Source organism: Taurulus bubalis (assembly GCF_910589615.1).
Source record: "Taurulus bubalis genome assembly, chromosome: 6".
NCBI lineage: Eukaryota > Metazoa > Chordata > Actinopteri > Perciformes > Cottidae > Taurulus > Taurulus bubalis.
In genome coordinates, this window is record NC_136594.1 from 5,709,872 (window position 1) to 5,726,315 (window position 16,444).

Below are 16,444 nucleotides of genomic sequence, written 5' to 3' on the forward strand. Positions count from 1 at the left end.
ATATATATATATATATATACATATATATATATATATATATATATATATATATTCTGTGAAATGTCACCAGAACAGTATTCATTACAAATAAAAGCATCTAAAAGCAGTGTGTGTACTTTTAAAACGAAATATGTCTCAAGAAAGAGGAATTTCTGATTTAAAATGCAAGAACCCATGATGCAAAGATGTGTTGTTTGATACGTGTCCCGTCTCTCATGTTGTTGCTAACCTACTAATCAGCATCCGCCGTGGTAAAATGGCAAATAAATGAAGCACACGCAGACTTGTTTTTGCCACTTGGGATGACATTGCATTTACTTCCATTCATTGATAAAACAGGTTGTCGAGCTTCGCACTCCGAATGTAACAAAATAATATATGTCCTATGGACATGTGAGCATGTTGTCCCCACGTGTCCCAAAAAAAAGGAACATAATCAGATTCATGTCCCCACCATACGGATATAACACACCCAACACTTTCACCCACTGATTCTTTCCTTCATAGCCATTTATTGCATATATACAAGCACCCATAACTATTGGTTCAACTTCAAGTGTTTGTTCGGGATCTTTTATTCTCTGCATATATTTGTAGCTCTGGCAGGTGAAAGCAAATAATATTTATTCTTTGTGACTAAATGACTATTTCCAAACCTGGAGTACATATTTGTATAACAAGGCTGGTTAATCCACACACACACGCACGCTCACACACACACACACACACACACACACACACACACACACACACACACACACACACACACACACACACTCATTTCCCGTTTAGTTTCGTTGTGTAGCTACATTATGTAAGAAGAAAAAGACAATGAAATGGGGCCTGAAAGGATTTTTACAAAAATGAATGCAATCACCCAATAAACGTTAACAGTCACAATGCAATCTTATACATTATGAACAATAGATCAGCAATGTTTTATTTTAGCATGTTGGTTCAAGAACATTTCAAGAATATTACAACAAAAAATTGTCACTGACTTATTTCCATTGTGGTCCTCGATGTAAAGATAGCAATAATGCAAGAAGTCAGGTGACATAATTTGATCATATCTTTAAAATGTTAATCTAGTAACAAAAAACATTTACTCAAGTAATGCACTTAAGTAATATATGTTCCCCCAGGGCAGAGTATTTCAATATAATGCTACTTCATACTTATTCCACTTTTTACCGCACAACATCATGATTCATTTGACAATTATAGTTACTTTGCATGATATTTTACACGCAAAATATATGATCATCTTATAAAATATGTAACGTGACATATAAAAGCTCAAATTGACACCACATTTAGGAACTACTACGCTTAAATGTAATGTACACATTCATTAACAGCATCAGTGATATTAATTTACTTATTTATGTGTATAGTAATATCATGAAAGCTAGCTTACTACCTTTACTTTTGATACTTTTAGTAAAACATGCAGGTAATACTGTACTTTTAAGTGCAGGACTTTTACTAGTAAGAAAAAACATTTGACATTGTGCTGTTGCTACTTTTACTAAATTAAAAGGTCTGAATTCGGTCATTTAGTCAGTATTTAATATTCATCATTCTGAAGGTTATTTTCGAAAGTTACCTTTTTATATTGGACTCACACCCTAACCCCAGTTTAATGAGGCAGAATGCATTATTCCCACCGCGCAAATCCCCAAACAGCATGTTGTCACCAGAAGCACACACTCGCACAACAAAAAGGGCCAGATCATGGTGCCTGAAGTGATTACTTAACAGATTAGTTTTAACCGTATTTGCACTCATCTATCGTTGTATGACCTGCCACTACACACCATGAACAAGACTCTATTGCTGTTTATTCTTAAATCTTTCAACTGTATCTTAAATAAAATAAAAACCAGTAAATAGGAACAAGATCCAACCTTGACAACCACACATAAAGATAAGATTAAGAAAATGATGATGGGATTCTTTAGGTAGAAGAAACAGCCTTTGCAACGATATAAAATGACATGAAATCAAAGCCCAATTTCTTACCAAATCTCGTCTTTCAGGAGTTGTAGAGTGCCGCTGTATAGCTGGTGGTGACACCTGAGACAGGTGAACAAGCACTGCTCTTGGGTGTGTTGTCAGTGACAATTACAGGGAATGCCGGCGGACTCCTTGGCGCTGCACAAGTGGGCCGGACAAGTCTGGCAATTGGTTGGTTTGTGTGTGTGTGTGTGTGTGTGTGTGTGTGTGTGTGTGTGTGTGTGTGTGTGTGTGTGTGTGTGTAAATGTCAGCTTTTCTCCACATGAATGCCTGAGTGAAAGAGAGCTTGAAAAGAAAAAGTAGACACAAAGTATAAATATATTAAATATACATCAACATATGGCTGGAAAGGTGCCAAATGTCCCTTATATATCTCATAGTTATTGTAATTTCTGCCAATGTGCTTTGATGCCTGAAGAAAGAAATAACAAGAAGACTAGAGAACATCACACCAGCCGTGACGCCCCAAAAATGTCCAGGGGCGCCGTCCCTACCCCACCCAAATAGTGTGTGAAGTTTGGTGTCTGCATCTTTCACAGTTGACAAAGTCAACAGTCATCAGAAATATAACCACGTGACAAAGTTCTCAGAACTGCCTCTGTCATGGTTCAACAGTGGAGCGAATACAGGACCACATTTTGCCACGATGACGCACAAACAATGCCAGCCATGTTCATGTGTGTGCACACTGACACAGACACACACAGAACGAGTTAAACTGGTTTTGATAATCACATAAGGCATAATACAAGATGAAATCAGATAGGAAGTGTTTGTGAATTACTCCCACAGTAAAATGAGCAGAGCGCCAGCTTTAAAAGAGGTAACTGACAAAAGGAAGAAGGAAAGTAAAGTAGTAGTTGTAACTCAAGTAGTAAAGTAAGGTAAAGTAAAGTAGTAGTTGTAACTCAAGTAGTAAAGTAAAGTAGTAGTAGTAAAGTAAAGTAGTAAAGTAGTAGTAGTAGTAAAGTAGGGTAGAGCTTGATCACAGTAATGGCCTCCCTGCCACCAAGACTGACAAAGATCCTCAGTGAAGCACAAGTTTCTCACTAAAATGTAAATGCAAAAGCATTCAGTTCAATGCCATATTCATTCTTGACAGTTTAATAAATCCAACACTGACGACACGGTGCTGTGTATTACTACTTTTTTTTTTTTTTACCAAAAATGATTTGCGCTGGTTAGGGGGTACTTGGCTGAAAACATATTTCACAGGGTTTCATAAAGGTTGAGAACCACTGAACTAGAGGATACACATTTTCCTACACGTAGATCTTAAACCCTTAAATATAAACAGGAGCCCGGCCACCCTACGTAGGAAACTCATTTCGTTTTTTTATTAAAATAAAAGTTGAATAAAATCTCCATTGTCCTCTCCTTATATGTAGTCAGGTGTTGGTAGGTAGAACTGCAGTGCCGCTGACTCGCCGCTCTCCTGTCTGACGTCACACGCTGCCACGGACTCTCCGCTGCCAGTAATCTCACTCGCTGCCTCTCCAACAACGTTAGCTAACGTGTTAGCATGTGGACTAGCTTGCCATTAAAAAACTGGTGGGAGGGAAATGAAGCCGCTGTAGACATCTTAACGCTGATTGGCCAAGACTGGACACGTCAAAGATCTTCTATCGCTAAGATGATCACGACCTCAGTTTTTTCCGTGTCCCACTCCAATCTCAGAAATGGCGGACAGTTGACCCCCACCCCTCTCTCCCAAAAACAAAAACTCTTCGTATCTACACGATTCACGTAGGTCACCTATTTTGGTTTCAAAACGGCGAATTTTGCCGAAAGGTGAGGGATTTTCATGTCTGAAAGTAGTAGTAGTAAAGTAAAGTAGTAGTTGTAAATCAAGTAGTAAAGTAAAGTCGTATTAGTAAAGTAAAGTAGTAAAGTAGTAATAGTAAAGTAATAGTTGTAAATCAAGGAGTAAAGTAAAGTAGTAGTAGTAAAGTAAAGTCGTAGTTGTAAATCAATTAGTTAAGTAAAGAAGTAGTAAAGTAAAGTAATAGTTGTAAATCAAGGAGTAAAGTAAAGTAGTAGTAGTAAAGTAAAGTAAAGTCGTAGTTGTAAATCAAGTAGTAAAGTAAAGTAGTAGTAGTAGTAAAGTAGTAAAGTAGTAGTAGTAAAGTAAAGTAGTAGTAGTAAAGTAATAGTTGTAAATCAAGTAGTAAAGTAAAGTAGTAGGAGTAGTAAAGTAGTAGTAGTAGTAGTAAAGTAAAGTAGTAGTTGTAAATCAAGTAGTAAAGTAAAGTAGTAGTAGTAGTAGTAAAGTAAAGTAGTAAAGTAAAGTAGTAGTAGTAGTAGTAGTAGTAGTAGTAGTAGTAGTAGTAGTAGTAAAGTAAAGTAGTAGTAGTAGTAAAGTAAAGTAGTAAAGTAGTAGTAGTAAAGTAATAGTTGTAAAGTAAAGTAGTAGTTGTAAAGTAACCTGAGGTTTACTCCGAAATTAAAGAATAAAGTTCAAAACCACGAGAGATAATAAATTAAAGGTCACGCTGAAAAGGCCGTCTGATGCATTGTACTATGAAAGCCTACTGAACGGCATTAGTCAATGGTGTGTTCCCAGTTTGAAACGACACAAATAAATGAACACTACTTCACCTTTTCGTCATTTAAGCATCTAGTTGAATTCCCCCAAATCTGTTTTTTTCCTTCAAAAGAGAAATTTAAAGATTATTTAACTTGTCCAAAACATTATTAAAATCTTGGATTGATGGGGAATGTGATAATTCTACCGTTCATTAAATCATCATTTCAATCAACAATTTCAGCAGAACTTGTTTTTATAGACCAACCCGCTCTTGGGGTTGAGCATGTGACTGAATGACTCGGTAAGAGTCATGTTTTCCTCAGTGTTTTCCTCAGTGGCTCTTTACATCATAGCTCCCTCGCCAGGTTCATTAGCCTCACGTGTTCTCAGGCTACTTAAGCTGTTGTCTGCCGCCACCTGTTGTCTGTTTAAATTACTTTCTTTTTTACTTTCCGTGAGTAAGTCTGTGTCTTGTCAAATTTGTCTTCTCCAGTCTTTCTGCTCCATTAGATTTAGTTTTACTCCTCACCACTCAAACTTCACCTGGATACTCTGCCATGAAAATTATTAGACTATTAACATTTCAACCTTTTCCAAGGACATAATGGTTGCAGATGCATATTATTGTACCCTGGAAACAAATGTGTAAGCGCTGCAGTACTACAGTATCTAAGACAGCCCTCCTTTTAGTGTTTCTGGTTGCATTAGTCTATTGTGGCCAATGTTACACCTCAATAAGCACTGCTTTATGGCAATGTGGATTTTTATATAATGTTTGCATCAATGTGATGATGTCCCTTTTTTGTCTGGAATTTAATTTTTCTGATTTAGCCAGTAAAATTTATTACAATATACACTTTTATGTTTTAAGTATTATTTACTATTACTGGTGTTTAACCTATATTATTATAGAACGTGAGTCCTGTCTTATGTTTATGATACTTACATGTTTGTTCACAAACAAACCCCACTTTAATGATTTCTTAAAACGTAAATGTTGGGCTGTAAACAAACTATACCGCGGTAACATGACTGAGAATATACACAAATGCTGAGTCATTTAGAGGTTTTATGACTAATTCTTGCAGCACTATACCATAGCAAATAAATATTTTAAACCTTTTTTTTTTCCTTCCAACAGGTATGTCTCTTCAATTTCTACAAAATAAAGCTACTAGTCTTGATTGTACAATCATACAGCTCACATCCATTCTCTCGTGTAAATCGAGGAACTACAATACACATCCAGTAACCGTAGATACTCACACTCATTTTGTCAGAACTGGTTTCTGCAGCTTTTAAAATCGAGTGAAGTTGCAAACTGTCCTGAAACCGAAGACTTGCTTTTTACTTGAGATTTTGAAGCCTTTATTTCCTTATGTTTTCTTAAATCATCAGATATCAATCTCTCACGGAAACACTACCGCTTTCGTCCACAGGGATCGCCGAAATACATACAGGCAGTACTTCTTTGCCACTGGTGGAACTGCGACGCTCTTCAACAGCCGGTGCCCATCTTCACCTTTGACGCTCCTTTGCACCGTGTCCTCTGCATGGGCCGCGTGGATCGTCGAACACATGGAGACGTCCCTCGTGTTTCGTCACTGGACGAAGAGGAGCGAGTCCCTCTTGATCCAGCGTAAACTGCCGCGGGGAGATTTGGCGTCCAGACTGTTGTTTTGGGTTTTGGGGAATCCAACTCTGTTCGCGTGGATGGTTCCGCACGCCCAGATCTTCCTCTGAAGGAGGTCGCGGAAAAGGGCGGGACTTGTGAAAAAATGACCCACAAAGAGCTTGTAGCCGGTGCCCAGCAAACCCGCGTGTCGATTAGCTCCATCACCGAATCATAACCGAGCCCCTGGCCACCTGTTTCCTGGGATTTTTTCTTGTACATGAAAAAGTCCCATGTATACCGGCTCCTGGAGTCTACCAGCTCAAATATGTTATATCCCTAGCGACTAGTCTTCTTTTTAATGTCATGTTTGAGCCCAACGTGGGGTTTGGGGGCAAGCATTCGCTCCTCAATGGCAATTTCCTGGCTAAGGTGATAATTCCTTATGCAGGCGTCCCTCATCTCCTGGTAGAGTGGCTTTATTTTGCAGAAAAGATCGAAGGCTTCTGTTCCTCTCCTTTGCTTATTTGAAGCATCCACCGGCGGGCTACTGAGGCGAAGGGCCCGGTAGATCCTGAGGAACTTCGCACAGGTCATTACGCTTCTCGGGAACGGAAAGCCGTGCAGTTTTCCCTTTCGCCAGTAATCAGTAAGCGCAGGGCATTTCACGACACCCATGTAGACGACTAAGGACATGAACGAATGCATGTCCTGCGACGTCAGATCAATCCACGGGGCGTCGACGCCACAGCTAATCGAGCCATAGTCATTGGTGTTTTGAGTGATTGTCTGTAAAATGGAGTCAGTAAAAAAAAGTTGGAAAAACTGCAGGGCTGTGTAGGAAGCTGTCCGTGCGAGCTGGGGACCCGGTGGACGGGTGGGTCTGAAGGTGGGCTGCGGTGGCGTCTTGAATGGATCATCAACGCCATTCCATCTCCCTCCCTCCGACAGGTCAGCACTGCATGGGGAAAACACACACACACACACATACATATATATATATATATATATATATATATATATATATATATATATATATATATATATATATATATATATATATATATATATATAATATTACTATTGTGGACTTTTTTTCTTCTTTACTGTTTATTTATATTACTTGTTTTTTTATTTTACTATGTGTCTCTTGTGAGCACTGCTGCTGTAATCCTGCAATTTTCCCTCTGCCGGACTAATAAAGGATTTTCTTAAAATGACACTCAAAGAGAAACCCACCAGAGGGATACTCAAAATTGGCCAAAAGACACATAAAACGACTGCAAAAAGACACAAAACAACTACAAATATGCACACAATCACACAGAGATGCGTGACGCCTCCAAATAGACACTACACAACAACAACAACAAAAAGCGGCGTAACAACTTTAAAGTCTTCGTGTATTGATCCAAAGCAGGAGAAGTGGCCAGAGGCCCATTGTCTCATACAGACAAAATGCGTTTTCAAAATTCAGACCAAAGCTTACATCTGTTAAAATGTACAAGAATAGAAGACTAACTTGTTGAGACTCGGATCTCCTTCTCCCTGCAGAAACAGTGCACCTGCCTCGGAGTCAATAGACGACGTGTCGCACTCTTCGTCAGATGATTCCGCCAAGGACCATTCGCTGTCACGCTTTTCTTCTTCTGCTTCTTCTTCTTCTACTATTTCTTCTTCTTCTACTATTTCTTCTTCTTCTTCTTCTACTATTTCTTCTTCTTCTTCTTCTTCTTCTTCTACTATTTCTACTTCTCCTTTTTCATCTTCTTCTTGAATGTTTTTTGGCGGTTGGCTAACAACTGTTTGGCGTACACGCTTTTCTTCTTCTTCTTCTTCTTCTTCTTCTTCTTCTATTTCTACTTCTACTTCTCCTTTTTCATCTTCTTCTTGAATGTGTTTTATGCGGTTGGCTTTGGCAAGCAACTGTTCGGCGCACACGCTTTTCTTCTTCTTCTTTAATGTTTATTTGCGGTTGGCAAACAACTGTTGGGCGCACACGCTTTTCTTGAAATGTATGTCTAGTTTTCTTCATACGTTTCACCATCCTTCGCTCCCCTAGGTCTCCAAAAGCATCCCACAAAATCTCTCAAGAGGACAGCCAGGAAACCGGATGTATCGCGCTTTGCGCCTAGTCCCGTCCTACTGTGCTGCGATTGGCTGTTGGCTATTTCATTGGCTCTATGACGTGTCAGTCAACAATACACAGGGTTGCTATTGGTTTAGTCTTTTAGGTAATAAAAAAAAGGCGGGCTGTGGGCGGGACCTATTTTTCACACTATTAACAAACAGCATGGTAATCTTCAGAATCAATATAATGTGAAATGAAGGTCCAGACATCTCGTCAAAAAATAACAGAGGCGACATATATATTACTATTAATATCTCAATTAAAACTATAATAAGTATGATGATAATAAAATGATAATAAATGATCAGCAACTCAACGTAGGAAAAGTACTAACACTTCTATTATATAGAATATTACAGTATATTAGTCTGTTTTTATCACTAACGAATACATATTGGAGCATGTTTGATGTTGTATCTCGGCAATGTGGAACCAGTTTTAGATTTGTGTATACAAACCATAGGCTGAATATAGTATTATAGTTAAAAGTAAAATAGTTTCCTGAAATATAGTGGGAAATGTTGATACTTGATTAAAATACAAACAAGTCGGCCTATTTTATTTTAACCCAATGTTTGAAATTGCACCACGTTAAGGCTTACATTTATATTATGCTTTTGCTTGTCTATTTCATTTTTTGTATTAAACAATTTATGAGTATTCTTGGAGGGAGACTGAAATCCAATATGTTCTCTGTAATTGTTGTGTATTTGATATTAAACAACTTGACTCTTACATCCCCAGGTCAACACCCTTGCACATCTTTTCTTTATTCAATTTTTTATTTTTTTTATAATATACTGTATACTTTTTTTAAAGTCCTGTTATTTGTTTGTTGTTTACCATATTTATCTTTACATTTTGCACTATATTTATTTTGTATTGTTTTAATCTATGTCTATGTTTATTGTCATGAACCTTTTACCATGAACCTTTTACCTTGAAAGAGAAATACTGTCCTCCACCGCGCGGTGGCAGTGTTCTCCCTGATGACGCTCAATTCGTCTTCCGGTTCGGTTTCGACGAAGAAGAAAACCGGACTCAAAGCATGTTTGACCCAAACAAACGCCTCCTAGCCGACTAACCACATACTTGTATACATGCGAAGGACAACTTTTCAGTATTATAAGGTGTTTTTGTGCAGTTTTAATGACTGACGTCAGCAGCTGCTCACCAGCGAATGTAACACTTTAATATGGCGCCGTGGAGATGTTTTCGGTGTCTGTCGGCGGTCAGAAACCGGCCGGTTAAACTCCAGCTGAACGACGCAAGACGCTGCTCAACGGCTCAGGGTGAAGTGAGGGTCAGGTTTGCACCCAGCCCGACAGGTAACGTCCCACACCTGAACACATTACTGTGGAAATGTCGTGTAAGGGTCTCCAGAGGGATAGCTAGCAGCTGTGTCACCAGCACTGTCCCATCAAAGGTCAATAAATCAACTGAAATGTACTGCCATGCTGTCTGCAGGGGTGGAAGAAGCACTCCGATCGAAGTAAACGTAAATAAATATACTGTGCTACACGTTAAAAGTCCTGCATTCAAATTCACTAGCAACAAAATAAACTTAAAAGTAACATTGTGCAGACTTGGGCATTTCAGAAGCATACATACAGTATTATATTTGGCCAATGGTGACTTTAATAGCTGGATCAGGTATTGGTGATATCTATTTAATTAAATGATATGTGAGCAACAGAGGAGGATCCCCTCTCCCCGGATGGACAAAAGTACAATACATGTCATGTGTAAAGATGGTGCACAATTTATTATTTTTTTCATAAATGACAACTCAGTAAATTGTTACCCGTGTATTTATTTGTTATCTATAAAGTTAAAAAACCCATGGTTCATCTCCCTTAAAAACTAAATGTTTTGGAAATGATACCGTCCACCTTTTTTTCCAACATGTTTTGACTTTTGAACAATGCTCTGGAGTTACTGGAAATATTTGTCAGAAACAATCCTACACAGCCATCACTGGAATCATGATTAATATTCTTTCTTTGTCTCTTTGGATATGTCTGTCATTAGTCTGATGTTGTAACTATACATTATTCTGTGCTGCAGGTTTCTTGCACCTCGGAGGCCTCCGAACGGCTCTCTACAATTACATCTTCGCCAAGAAGTATGGCGGCTCGTTCATCCTGCGCCTGGAGGACACGGATCGGAGCAGACTGGTACCTGGCGCTGCAGAGTCCATCGAGGACATGCTGGAGTGGGCCGGTAGGGAGCGCTGCACTGAAGTCATGTAATGCATCCCAGTTATTGGGTTCATAGATCAATCTGATCAGTACTGATTAATATCTTAATATAATGTTATGTTGCAGTGGTTAATTATGCCCCCGTTGACAGTCATTCCTGGGATTTCACCTGAGCTCACTTTCCCCTCCAGGTGTACCTCCAGATGAGAGTCCTCGTCGAGGGGGCTCGGTCGGTCCATACCTGCAGTCTCAGAGACTGGACCTCTACAGTCAGACGGCCCAGCGGCTTGTGAAGAGCGATCACGCCTACTACTGTTTCTGCAGCTCTCAGAGACTCGACCTGCTGAAGAAAGAGGCCTTAAGGACGGGACAGACACCGAGGTGGCTGCATAACACGAATGCACACACGGTTTACGGTTTCACCTGATGACATTCTCACAGGTATTTCTCCCCAGGTATGATAACAGGTGTCGTCACCTTCAGGCCGGGCAGGTCCAGGAGAAACTGGCTCAGGGATTGCCGCATGTGATCAGGTTTCGTCTGGATGCGGGTGTCGAGCCTTTTCAGGATCTGATCTTTGGACGGAATCATCATGAGGTGGCCCAGGTCAGATTTGTAGTGTTTCAGTGGGGTTCATACTAAATGATGTCTGATAGAGTCACTCATCATTTTAGGGTGCAAGGGTTATCAATTATCCCTTTCTCTCTTCTGCTTCTAAGCAATGTACTTGTTTCATTTGAATCCACGATCTCTGACATTGCAAACATAACGTAACAAAAGTTTATGGCTATGCACCGGCAACAGCTTTGGCCGAAAGGATTATGTTTTTGGGATGTTCACAGATACATACATGCATACATACATACATACATACATACGTACGAACGTCCAGCCGACACCAACCTCAGGGACTTTCTATCAAATTCGGTCCAAACATCCAGCTCAACTCAAGAATGAATGAATTAGATTCTGGTGGTGAAAGGTTTAGTATACTGTGACCTCACGTCCGGTCCATTCTTGTGAACGCAATATCTCAATTACTTTTTTAAAATGTGCAGGTCAAAAGTCACTTTGATCAAAAGTCCTTGTACCTTCACAAAACACATTTTAGGCCATAAATCAAGAAATGATCTGCTAATTATGACAATTTCATCAAAATGTCTAATAGAATTGACTGAAAAACTTTTCTTGCCCTCTCTTTCTTTCTTTTTCTTCTGTTTTTTTAGGTGGAGGGTGACCCTGTAGTGATGAAAGCCGATGGTTTCCCCACCTATCACCTTGCTAACATAGTGGACGATCATCACATGAGGATCAGCCACGTGCTACGGGGCTCTGAGTGGCTCATCTCCACCTCCAAGCATCTCCTCATGTACCGTGCTCTCGGATGGCAGCCGCCCACCTTCGGACACCTGCCGCTCCTGATGAACAAAGACGGCACTAAACTGTCCAAGAGGCAGGGGGATATTTTCATTCAAAGCTTCCAGAGAGACGGCGTCCTGCCCGAGGCCCTGCTGGACATCACAACCAACTGTGGGTCCGGATTCAACAGTGAGTGATGGAGGAGAGGGAATAAACAGACACATTAGTTGTGATTACATCTGGAAACATTCATAATCAAAATCTATCATTATCACGACTACATGCTTATAAATGACTTGCGTTGCTTTACAGCCAATCGCATTGGACGGAGGATAGATGAACTGATCTCTGAGTTTAATCCTTCAAAGATCACAACACACTCTGCTCTGTTAGACCTGGAAAAACTACCAGAGTTCAACAGGTAAGTCAGAGCTCCTTGTCTCTATGTATTGTCATTTTTTCCATAATGAAGGCTTCTTACTGCTCCACCTTTCTTGGCATGTCGGTAGCTTTGGATGGATGTATTGGATGTGGGTATGAACCTGCCATTAGCCATCATTCTCCATCTATTTTGCGAGGGCACAGTCCCTTTATGCTGTCCTCAGCACCACCCAGGACAACTGTAATTGGTTTAAATAAGTAAATAAAACATAGTCTCCCCGCCCCATATAGCAGAATGATGATATCTGGAGCCAGATCTTTCTTTAATGCTACAGCACTGTAGGCTAACTATGCAAGGCAAGTCCAACGGTCCCACAATCTGCCTACCAGCACATCCAAAGCTCACTATTTTACGTGTTACATTACATCCAGAAATCATAGAGTAAAAACAACCCGTTGTGGATTTACAAAGGGGTTATGATGTAAGCGTGTTATCATGTTATTATCGTGTGATGTGAACTTATTCTTCCTGGCGCAGTGACATCCTGGAGTCTTATCTCCAGAGACAAGTTCAGGACGTTACTGCACCAGCCAAGAAATGCTCCTTCACATCACCCCCGTTTTTAAAGTTCGGCTAGCTGTTTCCTCCTGTTTTCAGTATTTATGCTAAGCTAGTCAGCTGCTGACTATGGATTTATATTCACCAGACAGTTATGAGTCATCTTCCTCTGCAAATAAGCACATTTCCTAAAATGCTGAGGGATAAACCCTTTGGTATCATCATGGTCTTCCTCCTGCAGCCTCACAGGGATGCTCTTTTCTCCCTTATACAAGTAATTATGAATCTATCATTAAACTCTCTGATTGTGGCAGAATTCACCTGCAGCGCCGCATTGAAGACGAGGAGCAGTGTCATCTGTTGGTAAAAGATCTGCAGGCACAGATCCAGCAGGCCTGTACAGCAGAGATCCAGGATGAGGAAGTTCTCCATGAGGATTATATCAGGCGGGTGCTGCGTCTTCGTAAGGTAACCATGACACTCTCAAATATGTATTCATATTATATTTTTTGACATGCCGGATGCGTAAAGTTGGTTCCTGTGTACAATAACTGCAAATGCAGACGTTTGTCATCAAACAGGTGAGACTTTGATATGTGTCCTCTTGGTGGTGATGTGTGCTTATTTTCAGTTGAGCGCAAGAAGGAAACATTGGAGGATTTTTAAGGCTATTAAATTACCTAAAATGTTCAGTTATGTGGAAGCCATGAACTAATTAATATCAGTGGGTAAACTGTGAGGTCTCGCCGACGCTATAAATACAGTCTTGACTATCTGGTGTTTCCTTTTAAAGACGGGAAAGGATTTAGATACTGTTTGACATTATAATCTGGTTTTAGTTTTCCTTCAACTTTTTCTCACTGTCTCTTCTCTTATTTCTCAATGCTGCTCCATTGTCTCTCACAGTAATAATGAAACCGTTCTCTTCCCCTCTCTACAGGGTCACATCTCCTCTCTTAAGGAGCTTGTGAGTCCTGCTTACTCTTACCTCTGGGTCCGTCCTTCCGTCTCCAGCCAGCAGGTGGCAGCGCTCACCACAGAGGCCCAGCACATTGCTTCATTAGTGCTCAAGTATGTGGTATTCAATCTCTCCCAGCTGCATGTTTCACTTTACCTTACAGGGTCGTGAACATTTCCGTGTGTGTTGCAGATTAATAGCGGAGCGAGGTGAGGAGCTGGCTGTGGATCGCCTCAGTAAAGATCTGAAGACTCTGGCTAAGCAGGCTGAAGCCACCAAGTACAGAGACGTGATGAAGCTGTTGCGTCTGGCTCTCAGCGGTCTGCAGGTACCGGAAGACGACGTGTTCACTTTTAAGACCGACGGCAACACAAACACGACGGCTTAGTGGTGGCGACTTGAAGTTCTGCCATCGTGGTGTAGTTTCTTTATCGCCCAACGTTGGCGTTTTACTTCTGGCACGTGCATTTACGCATCAAAAACCTTTAAGGTCGTTCATTTGTGAAGATTATCTTGCTGAACATGTAAGTGTCATAAACGTTTAAATGCCGCAGAGCTTATTTTCTTCAATAATCCAAAATGCAATAGAAAAATCCTATTAAAGGAACCACTACGCACTTTAGCACTCTATTGTCTGTGGTTAAGTTGCATTGTGGGTAATGTAGGCTCCATGTTTTGATAATCAAGAAGAGTGTGTGTGGAATGAAACAATGCAATATTTCTGGTTCTACTGCATGGAGTTTTTATTTTTTCTAACTTTCCAATGTGGTGTCTTACAATGTTACAGCAGTGCAGCAGATTTAATCGAGTACTCTTTTAATAAAGAGTGTATTTCCTTCTTTTGACTTTAAAGCAGTCTTGACTTTGAATGCAAACCACTAGTCTTGCACTAGACAGTTGACGTGTTGATGTATAAATACACAACTAATGCAGCTAATCCTAGACAATTTGTACAGACAGATTATTACAGTTTTAGACGTGCGTGCATGCATGTGCATTGCTTCCCTTGTCCAAGCTCCAAGTCTCAGAACTGCTCAGACTAGACGACCCTTTAAGACACAGGGCATCGTGCCTGTATTGTTTGGTACAGACTAGTCGGGTGAAAGTAACGTAGTCTCCACTCACTGGGCTTCAGCAGAGTCGGTAATTAATTCGGTGTTACAGCTCCAGCAAACTCTACCCTCACTGTATGAGTTGTTATGTCCAGTCCTCACAATATCTCCATGAGATGATCTAAATTAAACCTTGTGTTTGTACTTTTCCAGCGTTAACGGAACAAATCCAGCTTCGTTCTGTCGGCTGCGCTCTGTTTAACAAATCAAGCCAAGATGAACATGTTGGTGTTTTCTGAGCCGCGGTAACGCCACCTGCATTGGGATATTTTAAGATCATTTTGACTCTCAGAGGAACTGATAACATCCTTTTTAATCATTTATTTCCAACTCATTTTTCAGACTCCACCTCTGCAATGCGTCCAACCATTTTTAGGAGTATTCTTCAAAAATGACAATTTTTTGCTGGACTGTTTTAAATTGCACAAGTCTCTTTTATTTATAAATATATATTTCTGTCCATGGCATGACTTAGCTAGACTCTAAAAATAGCACGTTTAAAAATAATAGTCATGACTAAAGCGCCTCAGAAATCCTCCGTCGACTCACTCAGAGTAACCCTGCTAATATTCAGAGAGGGAATGTGGAAAGAGGAAGTGTATTCAGATTGCTTTTCACAGAGCTTACAGACAGTTTTCTGACTGTGTGGTTTGATTGCGTTACTCCACTGACCTTTGGCCATCTGCTGTCCTCTGAACCTGCAGCAGGGGCCCAGTGTAGCCGAGATGATGGTCTCTCTGGGGCCCGCGGAGATCTGCCAACGATTCCAGAAACTTGTGCTGCTGTCAGAGAAGAGTTAAAGGCAGCAGACGGACGCCTGGTGAAGACGTGCTGCTGTTAAAGACGTGGCCAGTATGGGGAGCGTTACCGGGGAATCCACCTGGTGATTTGGACAAAAGCTCACTGGGATACATTTGAAAAGGACTGCACTCTACTGATTTAAGTTAACTTGAATTAATATAAATGTTTTATAAAAACTGATTGTCCGTTTGTGTTATTCAGTTCTGTGACATTCTACAGGACCAGGTGACACAGGCAGCCGAGGACGGGAAGTACCTCTGTATTTTTATGCAAATGTTCTTGTGATTTCTCCAGAAAATTATAAAAAAAACAAAAGCCTGTAACGGACAGTTCTATAATATATTCACAAGAAAAGCCTTTCCAAGAAATCATCAATACCAAACATTTTAGCTTTCACCCGTTATGCTAATAGAGGAACACAAAACTTACTTTTTAATTAACCTAAAATCTACTTTATTCACCTTGAATGATTTTACTTCCAACATTAAACAGCCTAAAAGGTACTTAAAACCCGCTCCACCTCACAGTGAAATGCTGCATACATACGAATGCACAAGTATTAAGAATCCAGTGCTAAAATATATAATAATGTAGTACATTTGCTTTGTTTCCCTTGAAATGGTGTCTTTTTTTTTTTTTTTTTTTAGATCACTTTATGGGTACTTTTAGTATAATATCACATTTTACTTATGTAAAGGCTGATTTTATCTCTATACCTCTACTACAAATATTGTCATTTTTACTCCCACATTTGTTTCACGGCTATACTTAGTACTTTATTCA

At 40.1% G+C, this 16,444-nt stretch overlaps 1 protein-coding gene across 1 annotated transcript; it reads left to right on the forward strand.

Moving 5' to 3' along the window:
- Positions 1-9,485: 9,485 nt before the first annotated feature.
- ears2 (glutamyl-tRNA synthetase 2, mitochondrial) lies at positions 9,486-15,784 on the forward strand (the record flags this gene model as incomplete). The annotated part of the gene is made up of 10 exons (XM_079219951.1): positions 9,486-9,618; positions 10,358-10,513; positions 10,683-10,872; positions 10,947-11,097; positions 11,718-12,039; positions 12,163-12,271; positions 13,105-13,258; positions 13,731-13,861; positions 13,941-14,076; positions 15,565-15,784. The coding sequence occupies 10 exons, from the start codon at positions 9,486-9,488 to the stop codon at positions 15,658-15,660; spliced, it is 1,578 nt and encodes a 525-aa protein (XP_079076077.1). The 3' UTR covers positions 15,661-15,784.
- Positions 15,785-16,444: the final 660 nt, after the last annotated feature.